At 37.7% G+C, this 19,491-nt stretch overlaps 1 protein-coding gene across 2 annotated transcripts in view; it reads right to left on the bottom strand.

Annotated features, from left to right (window-relative positions):
* MSH3 (mutS homolog 3) overlaps window positions 1-19,491 on the bottom strand; it is a 220,391-nt gene that overhangs the window by 59,686 nt on the left and 141,214 nt on the right. Inside the window, exons 15-19 of one of the 2 annotated variants that reach the window (XM_090038174.1) lie at window positions 14,394-14,562; window positions 10,548-10,612; window positions 9,064-9,180; window positions 5,608-5,715; window positions 716-830 (exon numbers count right to left, since the gene is read on the bottom strand). In XM_090038174.1, coding sequence (XP_089894300.1) covers window positions 716-830; window positions 5,608-5,715; window positions 9,064-9,180; window positions 10,548-10,612; window positions 14,394-14,562 — 574 coding nt within the window. The remainder of the gene's footprint in view (window positions 1-715; window positions 831-5,607; window positions 5,716-9,063; window positions 9,181-10,547; window positions 10,613-14,393; window positions 14,563-19,491) is intronic. The other variant, XM_090038175.1, reaches the window with a different exon arrangement.

Raw genomic sequence — 19,491 nt, 5'->3', positions numbered from 1 at the left:
TTTTCATCAAAATATAATGGCTTTTGAAACCCATTCATATAGAAATCTAAGCAAAACAAAGTAAAATATGACTTATAATAGCAACAGCTCCATATCAACATTTCAATAAACCTGAAATTATAAAGTATGTAAAGGCAACTTATGTTCAGAAGCAGATTGAACTATATTTTTCTATTTATACAAAGCATGAATTTAATATTAAAAAAAAAAACCTTTAAAGAATGTTCAAGGAAAAATTGCTGACAAATCTTTTAAAAGAGATTATAATGCAAGAACAATTCAAATTCTCCAAAAGAATTTAGTAGCAATAGGAATTTTTTTTTAACTGTAAGATATATCGTTATCAGAAATAGTGGCATAAAATGAGAAGTAAAGCTAACTTGTTGTATATTAATAAAAAAGTCGAGTCATAAGCTGCAAACAGTGACATTGCCTTTCTTTAAATTAAAATAGTAGTTCTTCCCAACTCAAATCATAATTCTGAGGTTCCCTCCTTTCCCACTAGGCCTGCATGATATTGTAGAAGTGGACAACAGGCTACTTGATATCAAGGAAGGGACAACATAGATTTGGTCATGTATTGTAGTTGTATCCTTTCAGAAATGCAAGCAAGCAGCCAATTGGAATTACTTACTCAATTTCCTGGACCAGGATCTAAATTTGGGAATCTTTTCCTTGACTGATTTTCAACCCTTTATTATGATACAGTACTTACTGATAGGTTGGTGCTGTTTGGAACATACTGATCTTGTTCTCCCAGTAGTACATCAATCACTGGGTGTCTGCCATTTTTTATAATTATTTCTCTCCGTTTATCTTGTACAATGGGTCTGCACAAAAAAGATGTCAATACAATATTTATTATATTCAATTATTAGGGCATATCATGATAAAATCTTAAGGAAGGAATTCTAAACAGCATACAGCTATATTATATACACACACACACACACACACACACACACAGCTATACAGCATACAGCTATATATATACACACACACACACTATGGAAGAGATGAAAAATGAATTCATAATCTCTTTAGAGGTCCATGTTAAAATCTCATCCAGAATATTTCAGACATAAACAAAGTTAGCATTTGTTATAAAATCATATGAGTCCTTTCTTTTTTTGGGGCTTTGGAAACTCTTTGGGCTATAATATGCACTCTATAGATATTAAGAGGACTTATAAACAAGATAGGTCCCAAAGCAAGGAGAACTTTTTTATTTTTGGTCCTCCATTGCCTCTGGTATGCTCACTAATTTGCAGATGCATATTATTTTTTCTTCTTCCTATGATTACTTTTCACAATACTTCATTTGATGAATAGATCAGTCTGTCACAGAGTCAAGATGGGGAGCCTTGAGAAACAAACAAAATGGCAAAGAATACCTAACTACAAGTAACAGAACTGTAGTGACCATACTAACTTGTAATCAGAGACCATGGTAAAACTGAGCTATATTATTAATATAGTAGACATATGTAACTGCAGGTTCCAAACAGGACCAACAGCAAATAATTGCAATTTTATCTAATAGCCTACTGAATCACCTTTAGCCAAAAGCCCCCAAAAGCCCCGCTGAAGCACCTAGTTTATACGGATGTGGAGCTAGGCCGAACTAACATGCTGCTGCTTCCATAGACACCATTTTTTCTTACCACACCTGTCAGTGCCCTATGTTAATCAAATTGTAGCCAGACACACATATATTTTTCCATGTTTCTCTTCTCTCCCTGGCTGTCTTGACCAACGGAAGGAAATGAAGAATGGGATGAAACAAGAACCAGGTATATAATAAGCTGCTACATATACAAATCCATGTATTTGGTGACATTCATATTTATCCAATGAAGTATTAATAATCCCAAAATAAACTTGAGCAGCACTCCAACTCTTACAAAGAGTTACAGGACGCATGTTCACAGCTTAACAGTGAACTTTCAAGTTTTGGTTAAAATTTAAACTCCGTTAGTATGATGCACTGCTTTAGGAAAATTAAGTACAAAAATAAATATCATTACAAATCATGGGAACAGTTAGCAAAGTATGACGATTTTTAAAAATTATGTTACAATGGAATGTATGAATTCATAAACAAAATATTTTTCATCAACACTAAAATTTTCTTAAAATTTAAGCAGTCTGTGATACAAGAGAAAAATTTAATCTAACTCATATTAAGTAAGTTCATAGGAAGGCCCACATTTCAATCTCTCTTTTAGTAGCCCTCAAAAATCAATTATTGATATCTTCCAGTGGGTAACACATTACAGAATTGCAGTAAAGCTTCCGTCTGAAGCTTTACTGATAAGCCTACTGCCTGCCAGTTTAAAAGCTCTAAGGAATAAGATAACAATATTAGGAAAAACACTCTGAACATGAGGATGATGATCAACCATGAGGAAGATAGTACCTAGGGACGTTGCAAAAATCACTGGAAGTTTTAAGGATAATTTAGAAAAGCATTTGTATAGGATATTTTAGATAGATAAATGATCCTGCTTAAAACAGGAAGTTAGACTTCAAGACCTCTCCAGATTGTCCTCTGATTCTATGAATTTTCTGTCAAGGAGACCTAAAAAGAAATAAGTGAGGTTTCCCAAGGGCCAAAAACTGATCAATATCATACACCAGGGGTTTTCAACCTTTTTCAATAAGCGTAACCCTAGCAGCTGGACATGGAGTGGGCCTGGGAGGGTAGTGCATGGCTGAACACAGGAATGGCAGCTGCTGCAGCATGCAAAATTTCCCCCCCACCTAGGTGTCTGACCAGCTGAGCAGCACCTGCATGGAGGCCCTGCAGATGGGAGACGCTACCCTTGCCTCACCCTACTACTCATCTCTGCTCTTGGGAGGCAGCAGTGCAGGGTGGTGGGTGGCAGTGCTCTATCCCTGCCCACCCATACATACCCCATAGGGCAGCGGTTCCCAACATGGTGCCCATGGACACCACGGATAATACTTCAAAAGAATACAAAGTAAAGCTTTGTATGGAAGCTGCATTTTGAAGTTGCGGATCTAAGGCAATTTTAGGAAATGGATGAGATGATCAGATCGATCTAAATGCTAAACTTTAATATTCATATTGGCTCCTGCTGCTTTTTCTTTTAAATTTGAACGTGCCTTTGGGCACATAGATGGTGGGAACCCCTGCCCTTGGGCCTTCCCATGTACCCCCTGTCATATGCAGTATCATATTTTCCTGCATACACGACACTTTTTCCAAAAATCACTGCTGCAAACTGGGGTGCATGTTTTAAGCAATGAAATATGCTAACAGAAGCTTCTGCAGCTTGAATCTCTGCTGGGTCAAAGAAAAAGTAACACTGCATGTGCAGTGAACAACTGTCATATAAAAGTATAATGTATAAGGATATTTATAGGCTGGCTTTACCTGCAGAATATAAATTTAATATATATTTAGATACATTTCCAAAGCACTCTAGTTCTATTGATATGGATGGTTGTTTGAAAAAAAACCTGCCTGATACTTGCTAGGCAAAGCCAATTTATAATCTATCCATTTATATATAATATATTACATTTCTGTATTATATCAAGTATATTTAGGTAGGCTACCATATCTAATGGTTACTGAAAGTGTGGTGGTTTATTTCTCAGGAAATAATAATGGGTCCTTTTCTAGCATAACCTTGTAAAATATACTATTACATATTATGGTAGAATATTGATAGCAAATTTGTAGAATGTGTTTATATTATTTAACAAATCAAAACAAATTGTCATGACAACACAAGCTAAATTAATTTGTTTTCTTGGACAAATTCCATTAAGCATTGTGTTTACTGTAAAGGTTTTACTTGAATATACAAAACAATAAGCTAGAAATGTATGAGAAAATTTGGGAGGTACCAGACATTAGGATTAATATGTGGAAACAGATATCAAAAGGAACATTGACAAATGTTGTATTGTTTTTGTAGATGTTTAAGTACTAAATAAGAGTCTTCTGAATATAGTAAGAAGGCAGGACAGGGTGGTACATTAGGGACTCTTTACAAGTGCACCTGGGGTATGTGGGGGGGGGGAAGGACAGCTTAATTAGAGCCACTATAAACTGCCCACAGCGTTTTGTGCATTCAGCATCTCGCGCTTCAAAATGGCAGCAGGGGTGCTAAATAAAGCTCATTCGATAAGCTTTTGTTAAAGTGTTCCCACCACCATTTTGAAGCATGGGGATACTAAATACACAAGATGTGGAAGCTGCTGGAGAGTTCTAATTAGCACGCTCCAGCAGACTTGATTGAGTCTGCTCCGACATGCTGTAATTTTACAGGGTCCCCTCATGTCTACAGCACTCTTAAGACTAAGTCATTCAGAAATGCATAAGCTTTTGTCAGTGACGGCCTACTTCATAGCATCTGACAATCACCCTGACCTTGTCTTCTTCCTGGCCTCAGGTTACTATGCCTGACTGCATCTCTTTCAATATAATAAAATAGTCATCTTTTACAAACAGATCAACAAAAATGTTTTCCTTGTCACTCTCTCTCCTTACTAAAGGTATCTAGTAAGTTAGGTGAGCACTGTTATAAAAACTGACTGAAAAATGCCAGGATTTTGGACATTTCATGTCTTGCTCCCCACAAATGTAAAATTTAGACTCGGATCCCACATAGTTTTACACGTGTGATCGACTTTATACACTAAGTGTGATCCATTTGAAGACCAAGGAACATAGAAACAAAGAACTCAGAAGACCTAGTAAGTCATCAAGCATCATTTGTAAGCAACCACATCATTTTCATCCTTTCAATAAACCAAATCAAGCTCCATCTTAAAAGTAGATGCATAGAGTCGACTGATCGATCGATTCGATCAATTATTTTGGCTTACTCCTTTTAGAAAGCTATTCCAGAACTTAACTCCACTTAATTTTTAAAGCTTCCTCCTAATTTACAAATAAAATTTATTCTTGATTAATTCATGCCATCTATTCTTGTACCAGCAATGTCCTTTACCTTAAATCTCTCTTTACCCTCCCCAGTTTTTACTCCCATGATGAAGTCATAGACAGCAATCATATTCCTTTCTCAGTCTTTATTTTGCTACACTATACAAACCAAGCTCTTTTTAGTCAGTCTCCATTCCAAGATCATTTCATCCTTCTTTGCACCTATTCAAACTTGAATTCTTCTTTCTGGAACATGGGTGACCAGAAGCGTACAGTTTTCCAGATATCTCACCAATGACTTGTCAAATAATCTCAACTGAAAAACCACTGAATTTTGAGACATAAGAACATCAATATGTTTTTGCAAGATTAAGGCCTTAACTCTTACAAATGAATGGGGCTTACTGAAAAAGAAAGTTACAAGTGTCATATTATTTACACATCGACTTCTACTGAAATCCATGCAGAAATGTATGGTATACATGTAAAAGGTAGTTGTTTGGTAGACGCAAATCTTATGAGGAATTTGGTATGGTCAAATTCAGATTCTAAACTTCATGTTTGGATTTACGCCTTTATTAATTTTTGTTAAGCAATGTTAAAACATAAAACACAAAAATGTCCTAAGTTAGTTTGGTCAAAACTTTTTTAATAGTCTTCCTTTTAATACAATAAAATACAATTACCTGCAATAGTCTCCTTGTTTGGCAATCTTAGCCAATGAGAAAATGCAGTCAACAGTTGCTAGGTGATCAACCGCTTTAGCCATGGAGTGATAATGCTCACTAAAACAACTGTACAGATATATGGAAAAATGAAAGAAAAATATGAAAAAAAGTATTTCCTATGGATGCACAGGTATTGCTTGAAAGGTAATATTTGTCTCTCACAAGGCTCTTATGGTGTTTAAATTGCAGTGAGTTCAAATTTCCAGCAGTGTGTTAAATTCATAATGTGAGAACTCAATCTTTATCAAGGTGAACTTCATACTCTCAGCATAACCACATATTCTTTCTAAGAGTTAGAGAGCAGGCAAAATTAAATTAATTATCCTTTACATAAAGGGTCTGCAGTTACTGCCTAATGAGCTTGACAAAATACTTCTGTTTATCATACAATGAAGCCTAAACCCTGACTGTCATTCACTTTGACTATACAGTACAGAAAAATACAAAAAAATGCCTTAATACCATATATCTTCAGGATCTATTCATACTAGAAGGTTCAAGGTTTAATTTCCCAATGTGAGTTTGTTTCCTCAATACAGGGGTGAAATTATGAGAGGCATAAGATAAAGTTTTCGGTAGACTCAATCCTTTAGCCTTAATTCTTCCCCATCACCCTCTTCTGTTCTAAGGAAAAGTTAAAGGTATCTACATTTCTGTTCTTAAAATGTGAAACATAAGGGACATGTAAAGTATGCTAAGAAAGCAGATTGCAAAAAAAAAAGTGGAAAAGGTTTATCTATAGCAGAACTCTTAATTTCCCACCTCTAAACTGCTTTAGCAGTACAAGTAGGAAATCTGCCAAAATGGAAGTGAGAGAAAAGAACTAAGATAAACAAACAAACAATGGATTAAAAAGGGCAGAAGAAAAGCAAGGCTGATAGTAAACACAACAAACTGTAGATCCAGACAAAGGAACATTAAAAAAAAATCTAATTCAAAATCCTATCTATATTTTAGTGACAAACTTAATTTTCAACTCTTGTTACTCATGTAAAGCCAACACAACTATATAGGAGGGAACTGGATTCTTTTCAGTTTGTACATAAGAAACGAAAGCTGAAGAACAGGTTCATATTTAAATTCTAATCTAATACAAAATTACTAATATAATCTTCTAAGAGATACAGGCAAAGTTGGTGCTGAGGTTAACACCCAAGATGTATGCCTACAGAGGATCTGTAATAGGGTAAACCAAGTTGTTGTAGCCATGACGGTCCAAGGAATATGAGAAAAGCAAAGTTTGTTTCATAATATCTTTTACTGGACCCACTGGATAACTGGGGAGTGATGTTAGACAGTTTCAGACAAAGTGTCCTGCCTCAGGTCTGGGAAAGAAGCAGATACAACCTAAACCAAATCCAGATAAAACAATGACTTTTCTTCAACTCCATTATGTAAATGAAAATATCCTGTTCCGTCTGGATAGCTTACTACCTCCAGCCAAACTACATAGTGACATCTATTATATTTACCCCAACTTTAGGAGAAAGTTAGGTGAGCATGATGTTTTTTCTGTTCTTGAGGTCCTCCTGCATAGCTGTGTTACTTCTTCTCACACAGTTCCTGGGATAATCACAGCTACAATTCTCTGACCCTACTAAAACCTGAAGAAAACTAAGCCAAACTACATAGTGACATCTACCATATTTGCCCAAATTCAAGACAATTTTGAAATTAAGATGACCCCTGATAATTAGATTCTATATATGGAAAATTATAAATTCATCATTTTAAATGAAAATGGCATAAAATTGGAAAGCCATCTTAGAAAAGTCCCCATCACTGCTGCTGCAGAGAAGGCAGCAGGGGGTAAGGGGTCAGACCCTTGCCTCCTTTGCCCACTCCATGCCTGTCCCTGCTCCCCAACCCATGTCTGTTCCCTGCCATGTGCCTCCTGGCCACATGCCCCTCTATGTCTGGGCTGGCCCCCCACCACTTACCCCTGTGCCCGTGTTTGAAACCCACTTGCTGCCTCTCCTATCCCTGTTCCCTCCATGCAGCCTGCCTCTCCTCTTGTCCCCACCTTCAGCCTGCCCCCTCCCCCCAAATTACCATCTGGAATCTGTTACCCTGCCCTGCTCTCCCCACTCCTTACCTTCTGTTGTGGATCTGCTCCTTGTCCCCAGCCTGTCCAGGTTAGGACTGGAGGAACTGAAGCCACAGCAGAAGGTAATGGGGGAAGGGCAGATGGATGGTGGCAGGGGGCAGGCACAGGAGACAAGGGGTTGAGAGGGAAGACAGCAGGTTTCCCCCTCCCCTCCTACATCAGATGAGCCATTCCAGCCCAGGGGACATGGTAGCTCAGCTCTGGCTTCAGCTGCAAGCCCAGGCCAAAGCCAGTGCTGAGCCGCTACCTTGCCCTGGGCAGGAACCCAAACCCAAGACGAGGCCTTTTTCCCTGCACCCCATGCTGATTAGGGGGAAAGAAAAACCTCTCATCTTGATTTGAGTAAATACAGCACTTCCTGAACTTATGCAAGAAATATATCTGCTTCACCACAGGACATGCTATCTACAATCCTTAGGTTAATACATGCAAATTGAAATGTACAATACAGCTAGTGTCTAACCTAATCTGAAAAGGATCAACTTCAACAAGATATTTTCATTTAAATAACAAAGCTTAAAAAAAACATTATTTTATGTGGTATTTAGCTTAGCTGTATCTGCTTCTCTTTAAGACCCGAGGAAGGGCATGTTGCATCTAAAAACCTGTCTCATTTCTTTCCCAACTATAACACTGGTCCAATAAATTATGACCAAATATACCTTGCTGCTTACAGAGAATCTGACCAGTCAGAGACACTGCCTATGGATATCCTGAACATTCACTATAAAAATATTATATTTTGCCTTTATCTTCAGTAATAAAAGCTATGGATGAACTCAGACAGTATTTCAATAGACTACATTGATATTCAAATTAAAGATTCTATATTATAAGCATAGTTCTTTACCTATCCTGCTAATTAAACTTTAAAATAGAAAAAGGAAAAAAAATTGTCTTTTTGCAATGGAATACCTTCATTTTTTATTTATTTTGATCCTGAACACTATAATCCCTGAAGTTAGTTTTTCATTTTTGTTAATAACCGATTCACCTTCAGGTTTTCAATTATGAAAATTTAGATTTGGAGAGGTATTTTGACAACTTCTTTCAGTAGAATTCCACAATATTTAGGAATATCCTTGTTGGTCTTAGGTTTTATTAAGTCTTCAGTTTTTATAACAACATTTTCTCTTTTTCCTGCTTTAACATCAGGGGACAACAGATTAGTTTATAAAGTGGTTTAACTAAGTCATATTATAAGAAATCTAATCAGCAATTCCTTCTTTCCTCTTGGACAAACATTTTCTTTTTCATATATGTTCATAGAAAAAAATCACTGGTTTTGCTTTTCATTCTAAACTTACTCTAAAAAAATTAGCCATTCAGCACTGCAGTCAAGGACTAGCTGCTCCCGGAGCTGATTCAGATGTCTGTAATTTTCTGTAATAAAAGGAGTGTGGAAACGGCTGACAGCTTTTGTGCTGGAAGAGAGAAAAAAAGCCAAATAGGAAATCAAGGTTACTAAGCAATCAATTATGCCATCAACATGGAAAATTAGACTAGTTTTCTTGTTCTCGCTGAACCTTGAAAATAGATGCGAAACAGGTGTTTTTTTTTTATTGGAGTACTAAGCTCTATTAATTCCAATAATCTTTATTTTGAAAAAAAAAGTTCTTGGTTGCTATGGTGCAGTCAATGCACAAAGCTTTCAAAATGTATTTTATAAACATTACATACATGACCAAAGACCATGGCTTGCAATATCCTGCTTAGCAACAGAGGAGCTTTTTTCTATTAAAAAGGCACAAATGGGTGATTTTTTTCTCTAACAGTGACTGTACAAATATCAAAATCACAACAACTAATTTTACCAAGATAACCTTAAAGGGAAATACTTGTTTGTAGGCTGAGCCAAATTTGGAAATATAGGCTGGGTCTTGCAGGGATACTGGTTTGATTTGGGGTCACTTGAGATTTTTTTTGTTTGTTTTGACATTAATCTATAGCTTTTAAGATGTGCATTAGCAATAAGAGATGGGCTATTGCATACACTTTTCTTATCACTACTCTTCAGCAAACCAATAACCAAGCAGCATATAGAGTATATCCATACTGTATCTATTACTGGTAGGTAATAATTAAGACTAGCAGTCCCTTTGCAATTTCTGTGAATCTGTAATCACACATTAGGCAGCCCATTCTTCATTTTTAAGTTGCTTAACAGACTATTTTAACAAAATAAATCTAAAGTAAAAGAAGGAAAAACACCAATTAGATAATCCACTCCATCTCTGTTTAATTTACCAGGGCAAAATATCTTAAAACATCATATTAATCATCAAAGCAAGCAAAGCTTGCATACATGAAGTGAAATAATATATTACTTTCATAACAATGACTTTATCTAGATATGCAAATATACATCCTTATATGACAAAGCTAACAGTCCTGAGTAAATATAAAAGAGCCAACATAACTGAAAGGGGTTATTTGAACATATGTGTGTGTAAACATACACATATGGAATGCAAACAAATCAAGAAAATAATCTGGACAAAAATATTATGTTGGATGTTTCTGGCAAGCTTAGAAAGCATAATACTGTAGTTAAGTGTCTATCTACTTAACTGTATCTTTGAGGAACTCAGCTTTCCAATATTTTACAAATTATATAACAGTAAAATGTTTGCTGCCACTTCGTTTTGTTGTTGTTTACAAGTTGGGCAACAAGAGAAAACACGTGACATCTCTTGATTGCAAATATAGTTTTTTGTCCAAATATGCAAATTTGTCCAAACTCGTCTATGCAGTAAAACAGATCAAAATAAAACTAAAATATTTTACATACCTGCTAACCTTAACCCAATCAGAAGGTACAGAAGATATAATGGAATTCTTGAATTCTATCAAAAACTAAAATAAATAAAAATGCACCATTACATGTGAAAGATATGATAATCAGTTTGAATATAAATCAGTTGGACTACCCAAGGAGGGTAATGAACAGGGGATTTATCTCACCAAATACACCCACTTCAACACTCTCCCTCTAAAGCATCCACTCCTGCCACTGTTGAAGACAGGACACTGGTCTAGATGAACCATTAGTCTGACCAGATATGGCATTTATGTTAGTTATGTTTATAAAACCAAATTCACTATATACATAAAAGGTGTAGAAATGGCCAGGAACTTCCCAATGGAATGCACTCCCATCAGACATCAGTTCACCGAAACAAATATTCTGTGGAAAAAAATTGTTTCAGTGGAAACCAAAACAAGGTTTCCTGCCAGCTCATCTGAACTTCTATCTCCTCAGTTGCCAGGATTTCCCACACCCTGGGACTTCTGAGGTCAAAGGGACCATGTTTCACCTTGAAAAACAAAAACCTTCCCATTGCAGAATCACTTCTGTATTCCAAACCAAAATACTGATTAATCTTACTTCTGTTACATGCTTCTCTTTTTGTTGTTTCTTCCTATAAATACTTTGGTCCTTGCCTTTCAGATAAAGGTCTGAATATACAGTTAGCAACATGTGCTTTATAAAGTTAATGACATCATCATTTAGAAGTACGTATTTTAGATTACATGATCTTTGCGACAGGGATTGTGGTTTCCTAGGAGCACACCCCTATTGTTCATACTGTGGGAACTACCAGAAGTAAAACATAATATGCTACTGAATTAGATACAAGAATATACCATGCTTTGGTACAGTTAAGTCAACATCTGCCTAAATGAAGTATCATGAGATGTTCATGGTTTTTTTGAAAAGACAGGCAATGGCTTTGTGACTTGTTACAATTTAGCTTTTATCTCTACTAACTTTTCTGCATTCCATAAGTAATAAATGACCATTTTCCATTTTGAATGGCCTTGTTTTGCTACCTAACTTGGTTATTCAATTTACTGCATTTCCCTTATTTTGAAGCTACCTCTGATCACCTCTCTTTGCTCCTACTTAATAGTTCTTCTCTGTTACTTAAGCAATTGCTTTCATTTACGTGGAGTTAAGTACAAACAATGGCTTCCCCTCCTCCCTAGTTTAGCTTTGCCTACATCCTCTTCTCCCTCGAATATGAGGAAAGGTGCTTTGTTCCTGGAAACGTAGTTTGTCCAGCTTTCAACTATACAGTTGGTCCAATACAAAAAAAAAAAATCACAAAAATCCACCCAAAAGTTATGGACTTTCACACATCACTCAGGTGTATTATTTTTTATGTTATGCCAAGGATATCCATACAAGCAAGAAACATAAAGTCTATGTTAACAATTAAATATTCAAATTAGATTATGGTAGTGTTGGGGTAATGCTGCAGCTGTGACAGTCCAAGGAAAATGGGAAGAATCTTTGTGGGTTATATCTCTGATTCAACCAACTGTTGGATGGGACTTACACAAGCTTTTGGGTACCACTGTACCCTTGAGGAAGATTATCACATCAATTAAAAAAAATCATAAATGGGGGAAAAACAGGGAAAATAGATACAGCAGTGAAGACTGAGGTAAGCATATTTACATACTCTGTGTAATATCTTAGCTGTTAATACATAATAAACTTGAAGAAAAAGAAAAGCATTTAAGGATGAAAGGATTCGGTTGCAAGATGAATTTTTAGCAGATGCTGGCCACTTGCAAGGCACCCAGAAAACTCCTATTTTACAAAGCTTCTTCAGTATACCCGAAGTCATTTAGGCATACAGACCTTCCCAGTTCATAAACACAAACTAGAAACAACCTCAAAACCAGGCTTATGTACCAAGTGAAAAGAAGAACGGCAAGAAGAAAAGTCTTCAAGTACACTAGGGACATGGCTTGCATCACTGTACTTCCCTGAGGAAAAACTTCAGGTTTTTCACCTACTACAATTACTGGCGTTCTTAAACAACATTAAACTAGATTCAATTCAAGCAGTTGTAAGCAAGAGCAGAGCTTTGCGGAGACGTGAAATTGAGAAGATGAAACTGATTTTTCAAAAGCTGACCTCAAGATTATTAATTTAACTATTTTATAGCATGAAGCAGAATAGACTTCCCACATTATGTTACTTAAATGAAATCAAGAACTCAAACACATCTAACACAATCATCAGGTTAGTCAATTTTCATTGCTAACCTCTATAGTGAAAAATGACTGGAAATTTTCAGGATTTCCTTGAAAACACCATTAGAATTAGCTTTTCCTTTAATCCATAGCTCCTTTGGATATATGCTTGCAGGTTTTTTTTTAATTGCACATGAAACATTGTTTATGCTATATAGGAAGCAATAGTTCTCAAGTGCAGTGATTATTGTTCTAATCTTGGTATGAAACAACCAACAAAGCTATCACTAACTGGACAACCCCCTGCCCTGTTTAATGCCTAAAATGAATTACGTTAGAGGTCTGGAAACAGAAGATAAGATTGCTATGGGTGTAACTTCATGTATTTTGGAAAATATCTGCCAAGTGGATCTTCAGCTGAATTCCAAGAGCAACTTGTAATACTGCTGAGTTCAAATGAGCCCAGCAAGGTGCCTGTCCAGTTTCCTCTTGAAGACTTCCAAGGTTGGAACTGTCCCACCCCCTTGGGAAGTCTATTTCAGATTATGGTCACCCTTATGGTAAATAAGTACCTCCTTGCATCCAACCTGAAATCATCCTCTAACAGTTTATGGTCATTGCTTCTGTCCTCCCTTGGGGTGCCCTAGTAAACAGTTTTTCTCCCAGGTCTCAATATTCACCCCTTACACATGTATAGATGGCCACCAAGTCCCCCCATTTTCTCTTCCCCAGGCTGAACAGTCCTGGATCCCTTTATCTTTCCTCATAAGGTTTGTCCTCTAGGCCCTAAATCATTCTTGTGGCCTTTCTCTGGACCCTTTCAAGATTCTCCACGTCTTTTTTGAAGTGCAGCGCCTACACCCAGAACTGGATACAGTACTCCAGCTGGGGACTCACCGGTGCAGAGTAGAGAGGAAGTATCACTTTCTTAGCCCTGTTCATGACACAGATGTTTGTTTGTACACCCTGATAGTCTGTCTGTGTCCATCTGCTGTCTCTCGTCTTAGACTGTAAACTCCCTAGAGCAGAGACACCTTTTTATTTTACACTTGTAGAACATCTGTTTATCACCTAGCACAGTGGGCTCCTGGTGCATGATTAGGGCTTCCAGGTGCTAGAGTAATACCAACACATGTACCTAGATGCACCACCACAGGATGGGAGAAGAGAGGGACATATAAGTTTCAATCAGTTCTTCAAATATTACTGTCCTTTTCTGTACAAATCTCAGTGCTGCATTTCCTGATTCACTAAAAATATAGCAATCAGAAACATTCTTAAGACCAGGATTCTTAATGCAACCATGTAATAGGCTTATACATGTAAAAATATAGCAAATGGAAGAAAAGTATTGTTGAAACAAACTAAAAAGCACTAAAGGTAATTTCCACCTACCCCTGAAAATCCCAAAAGTAACTGCAGGGACAGAAGATGAATATTCATAGTCAATAAAACAAAAAGTGGTGATATTTGAGTAATGCTATTCAAAAATACAAGATGACAAAACTGGGTACCAGCTGCACTCTTCTCTCAACTAGAACTATATCTATTTAATACTATAGATTAATCAATCTTATGTTAATTAAATGTGCATTAATTTAATGTACACTTATCCACAAAAGAAACATCCAGGTGATATTTATTTTACCTCCTGTCCTGATACTGTAACATAATTTGCAGAAGCATTCTTTATTAATCTACGTATTTCTTGCAGATGTAACTGGATCTGGGACAGTACATCCTGGATCTCCTCCTTTCTCTTCCTGATGGTAGGAAAGTCTGTAAGGTCCTTGAACAATTGGGTTTTATCTCCAGTTCTAGTTATAGTTTAAAAAAAAAAGAGAGGTTTATCCCATAATTGTAAAGTTTTGATACAAATTTAGAATTGTTTTTATTTAACACAGACCCCTGTTTTTCTCCATTTATAATATAGCAAGGCATTAACTTAACTTTTCTATTTGGTTGTTCATACATCAGAAAGACAACCATACAGGTCTTGTAAATTTGTTAGACATTTATACTATAATGTGCAGACAAATATTACAGAATCATAAAGTGCCTCCTTCACTCAGCTTGGGTCTAGCAGGGCAGGCTTTGGGAGCACAGGGGAGATGAGTTCTATCCCTTTTTGTTTCATTACCTTACCTCAACAGAGCCCACAGCTGCAATTACAGGGAAACCCTATTCATCCCCAGATTGAATCCTATCTATGTAGAGCTTTTGGATTATGTCATGGCTGTGATATTTGATATCTGGAGAGAAAAAGCCCAAGGCTGTTTACAAATGATAAAAGTTAAAGTAGTTTAAAAAAATCTGTTGTATCAATCCAACATCCTTTTCCATGAAAATGAAACTAGAACTAGAGCCAGCAGTCATGCAGATAACATTGAAATGAGCTCTGATTCCCAATTACATATGCATATTATATAAGAGAAAGTAAAGTCAGCATTTTAAAATACAATACTAATTTTTAGAAACAATTTTTGTGCTGATTAGATCTGCTTCCATTGGAATGAGAAGAAAAAAGACAGCTGCTAGCCAGCCACCGAGTGTGAAAACTGTCACTGCCATGTGCTAGCTGCCTACTGAAATCTAAAAGTACCAGTTTCCAACAACAACAAAAAAAACCCAGCTGCAGAGCTTCAGCTATATTAGACTTTCCAGAGATCTGTATTTCATATTACTTTTTAATGGGATTTTGTAAATGTACATATACACAGCATAATAAAAACAACACCCACACCCTAATGTTTATATGTATATACACATGTACATATACATGGTGAACTGTGAAAAGGATTTTATTGATGTATATATGAAATTGGTACAAAACTTTTAAGTGCATAGCAAAAATGTTGCACTCTGGTGCATGCAAGTACTTTCTGTTTATACTCTATTGTACAGAATTTCAAATTTTACATTTAATCTTTTATTAATGACACTTTTTGCTTCTCTCCACCTTCAATATCAAGTTGTCTAAGTCACCATGAACACAGTGACAAAAAAATAAGAACTAATTTTTAAAATTTCTAACTACACTAGCCTTTCCATCAATCAGGAATCATTAAGTCTTATGGTTCATAACCTGCCAGGATTGCTAATGTATCAACAGAAGCCTGTATTTATGCAGATAACACTGAAATGAGTCCTGATTCCCAGTTACATAAATATGCATATTAGTTGTCCAATGAGATATGCAGATCAATTGCAACAGCAAATATTGATAGTCCCATGTCTTGTACTAGTATATTTCTTAATTCCTGATACGTTGAAAACTTTTGTGTAAATAAAATCTTATTTTACTCTATTTATAATCTCTCTGAACAAAGAGACTAATTCTATAACTAACAGATGTGATACAAATGTAATACAAATATGACATAAATATACGATAAATAAATATATATAGTGTACTTATTTAAGCGTATAGCCTCAGAACTGAAAAAAATACTTATCAGAACATAGTGCAAATGATCAGTGCCCCTTAAATGCCCAGCACTGTGATACTAACAGACTCAGAATTTACTAGAACTCCTAATTTTCAAAACCTCTAACAGCAGTTCCAACAGTGCCTCGAACATCAGGAGAGCTAGTCAGTTTTGAACCTCCTAACAATACAACAGTGATAGGGTTCTACTTAGGCAGCATTGGTTACAACAGTACTAACAGCTCTGAAACTGATTCACGGGTGCACCAATAAAGAGCTTCTTGTTAGATACTGATAGACAATTATTCATGAGGCATATCAGCCAATACTGATCCAATTTATAGGAGCACACCCAGGCAGCATGGAGAGCAGCTCCCTGAGGGTAAATCTGTGGAAAGGAAGGGGCATGGGGGCGGGGTGCAGATCGAGGCCCCAGTGGTGAGGGAGGGAGTGGGGCAGAGGCAAGGGGTGCTGCCAGCCAAGGCAGTGAATAAGACCAGGGCCGGGGCAGGGAGCAGGACAGAGCCACATGTGGCTCATCCAGGGGATCAGCATCCCAGCACTTAAAAAAGGCACCAGGGGTATTTGAACTAAAGCTTGTCAAATGATCCTTAGTTCAAGTGCTGTTGCCACCATCTGTAAGTGCAGGGATGCAGAGCCAAGCAGGGTATGGGTGGAGGCGAGCTGCCCACTGTGGCTTGGGGCTCTTCACCCTGCTGCCTTTCCCCAAGGAGCCACATACTGGCTGCACAGCCCATGTAGCTCCTGGGGAAAAGGCAGCAGGGTAGAAAGCCCTGAGCCCACAGTGGGCAGCCTGCCTCAGTCCCATGCACAAATCCAGGGGGGAGGGGCACATGCCCCCTCCATTCCTTCCCTGGGGGTGTGCGTAGAAGTAGGGAGCCGCCCCCCCCCCGAACGATCCATCTGCAGCCCCATCCTGCTCTACACCCTGGCCCCAGGTCCCATTCACTACCCTAGCTAGCCAGCACCCCCAGCCCCACTCTCTCCCTCACCATGGAAGGCCCCTGTCTATGCCCCTTCCCTCCCCTCCTCAGACTTAGCTGCAGGGTGCTGCTCTCCAAGCTGCCCAGCTGCATTCCTAGCCACATGCATGTTGCAGCTGCATGCATGCATGTTGTGCCCAGGGGCCCTGGCCAGAAGGCATATTATATTTATTGGTCACATTATCGGTTACACCAGCCAAAAAAACCCTGATAGCCAGTAATGTTAATTTTACTTTTATTGATGTCAGTCTGATATGGCACCCATATATTGGTGCACCTCTACTTCTAATAGCCGTTCTTCAACCTTCACTGTTTCTGACAATATTAAAAAGAGTACAGTTATGTTACTAGGTAGACAGTAGGGTTGAAATGCACTATGTACATAAAGGTTAAGTATAAACATTGCACTTCTACCAATGTAAGTGGTCAGAACCCAGTCTATCCCAGTAACAGAACAGAGTATGGTGCACACAGATTGAAAATGGCAAAACCCAATCTAAGATTTGTCCCCCACTTTCCCCACTCCAAAGGGTAAATGTGTGCTCTGTTCACTACTGATCTAAACTACATGGTTTACAGATAAATATAACTTAGATCGATTCCACCTCAGGCTTTCTGAATGTCTTTACCTAGGCATAGTGGCAAAAGCACTAAAGCAATATACAGATAACCAGAGGGATTTTATTACAACTTGATATGGGTGTAATCTTATGTGGTTAAGAGAACTATGCACTTCTCTAGTATGCATACAAGTGAAGTGTGCTGTATACTTTTCTTTTATGACACGTGCAAAGCACCTCAAAACAAATTAAGTAAGGTTGGTGGAATCATCCATATTTTACTACTAAGGAAATACTACTAAAGTTTATGTAAAATCTGGCCAAGGCCACACAGTAAATTTTGTAAGGAGCCAGATACACAGCCTGGAAGACACCCAGTTATATGGTCAGCAATTCTGAATCAGGGCACTGTTAGATCCTTTTAAGGGTGCTGTGGGGTGCTAGGCAATATTAGCAAACACCTACACATGATTCACAACATAAAATGCAAAGATTTCAATTAGGAAGCTGTAGGGTCAAAAATGTTCTGACCTGTTGTGGTCTTTCTAAATTCTTTACCACTGAAGATTTGCTCTATTATTTTTCTGTAGTTAAAAACTGAGTGAAAGCTAACAGTTTCAGAGGGGTGTCTTGAATCTAATTGAAGGGTTATCTTTAGTCTAAAAGGGTGAGGTCTATTTAATATATACAGAATCATAGAAAAGCAGGGCTGGAAGGGACCTCCAGAGGTCATCCAAGCCAACCCTTCTACTCAAGACAGGATCACCCCTATTTAAACCTTTCCAATCAAGTGTTTGCCTAAGCAGCAACCAGCCTAAAAATTCTCAGGAGTGGAGATTCCACAACCTCTTTAAGTAATGTTCCAATACTTAACTAGCCTCCTACTTAAAGCATGGTCATATATCTGTTCAACACTAAACTAAAGCTGGACATTATTAAGGCTGCAAAGTCAAGAATCAAAATGCAAAGGAACCTGCAACTGTAATTGACCCCCTTGTGCCGCTAACATTATAGTCACATGGGTAGTCTGTACTGCTCTGCATCGGCTGCCTCCTAGCCCAGAAGCTGAATCATCCCATTTGTGTTTGTCTGAAGGAGCACTGCAGAGATAAACTGTGTGTCAGCCTGCCCCTAAGCTAATTTGCCCCCAGCCACCATGCCATGCAGATGCAACAATGTCACTGCCAGTTTAGGAGGTAGCATGGAGTGCTTTTAGGTGCTGTGGCTGGGCAAGATCACTTTACTATGTAGACAAAAGCCTATGAGAAAGTCTTTAATGATTATAAAATTTAAAAAAAATTTTTAGACGTCTGCTGCCTCTGAACTTGCCACTGTTCCTGCTGCATAGATCATGTTCCTAAACACTGTCATCCCCAGGCTCCTAAGATTCTTCCCTCATAAGCTCCTGGCCTTGCTCCCTCCTGCCCTGCACTGATTCTGAAGAACAGAAAATGTAAGGAGCCAATCTTCTAGCATCTGCCTCCCTTCTCCATGCTGGCTTCAAGCCAGAAGGGACAGATATAGAGACAACAGGAGAAAGATCTTCCCTGATTGCAGTATTTGTGTCTGATAGGAAAAACTTTAGAGAAAAATCCTCCTTAACTCCTTGCAAGCTCAACTGCTCTATAGGGATGATGCATAACAATCCAGTCATTACATAGAAGTTGTGAGAATATACAACCTGCTCAGCACAGATGGGATCTTCAGAGAATATAGTTCCAAACTCCAAAGAGTCCCTACTGAGCATGTACAAAC

The sequence above is a fragment of the Crocodylus siamensis genome, chromosome 3 (genome assembly GCF_052110815.1).
Source record: "Crocodylus siamensis isolate JL-2025a chromosome 3, ASM5211081v1, whole genome shotgun sequence".
Lineage (NCBI taxonomy): Eukaryota > Metazoa > Chordata > Crocodylia > Crocodylidae > Crocodylus > Crocodylus siamensis.
The sequence above is the reverse complement of the archived record's forward strand: the minus strand, read 5'-3'. Positions and strand labels throughout refer to the sequence as shown.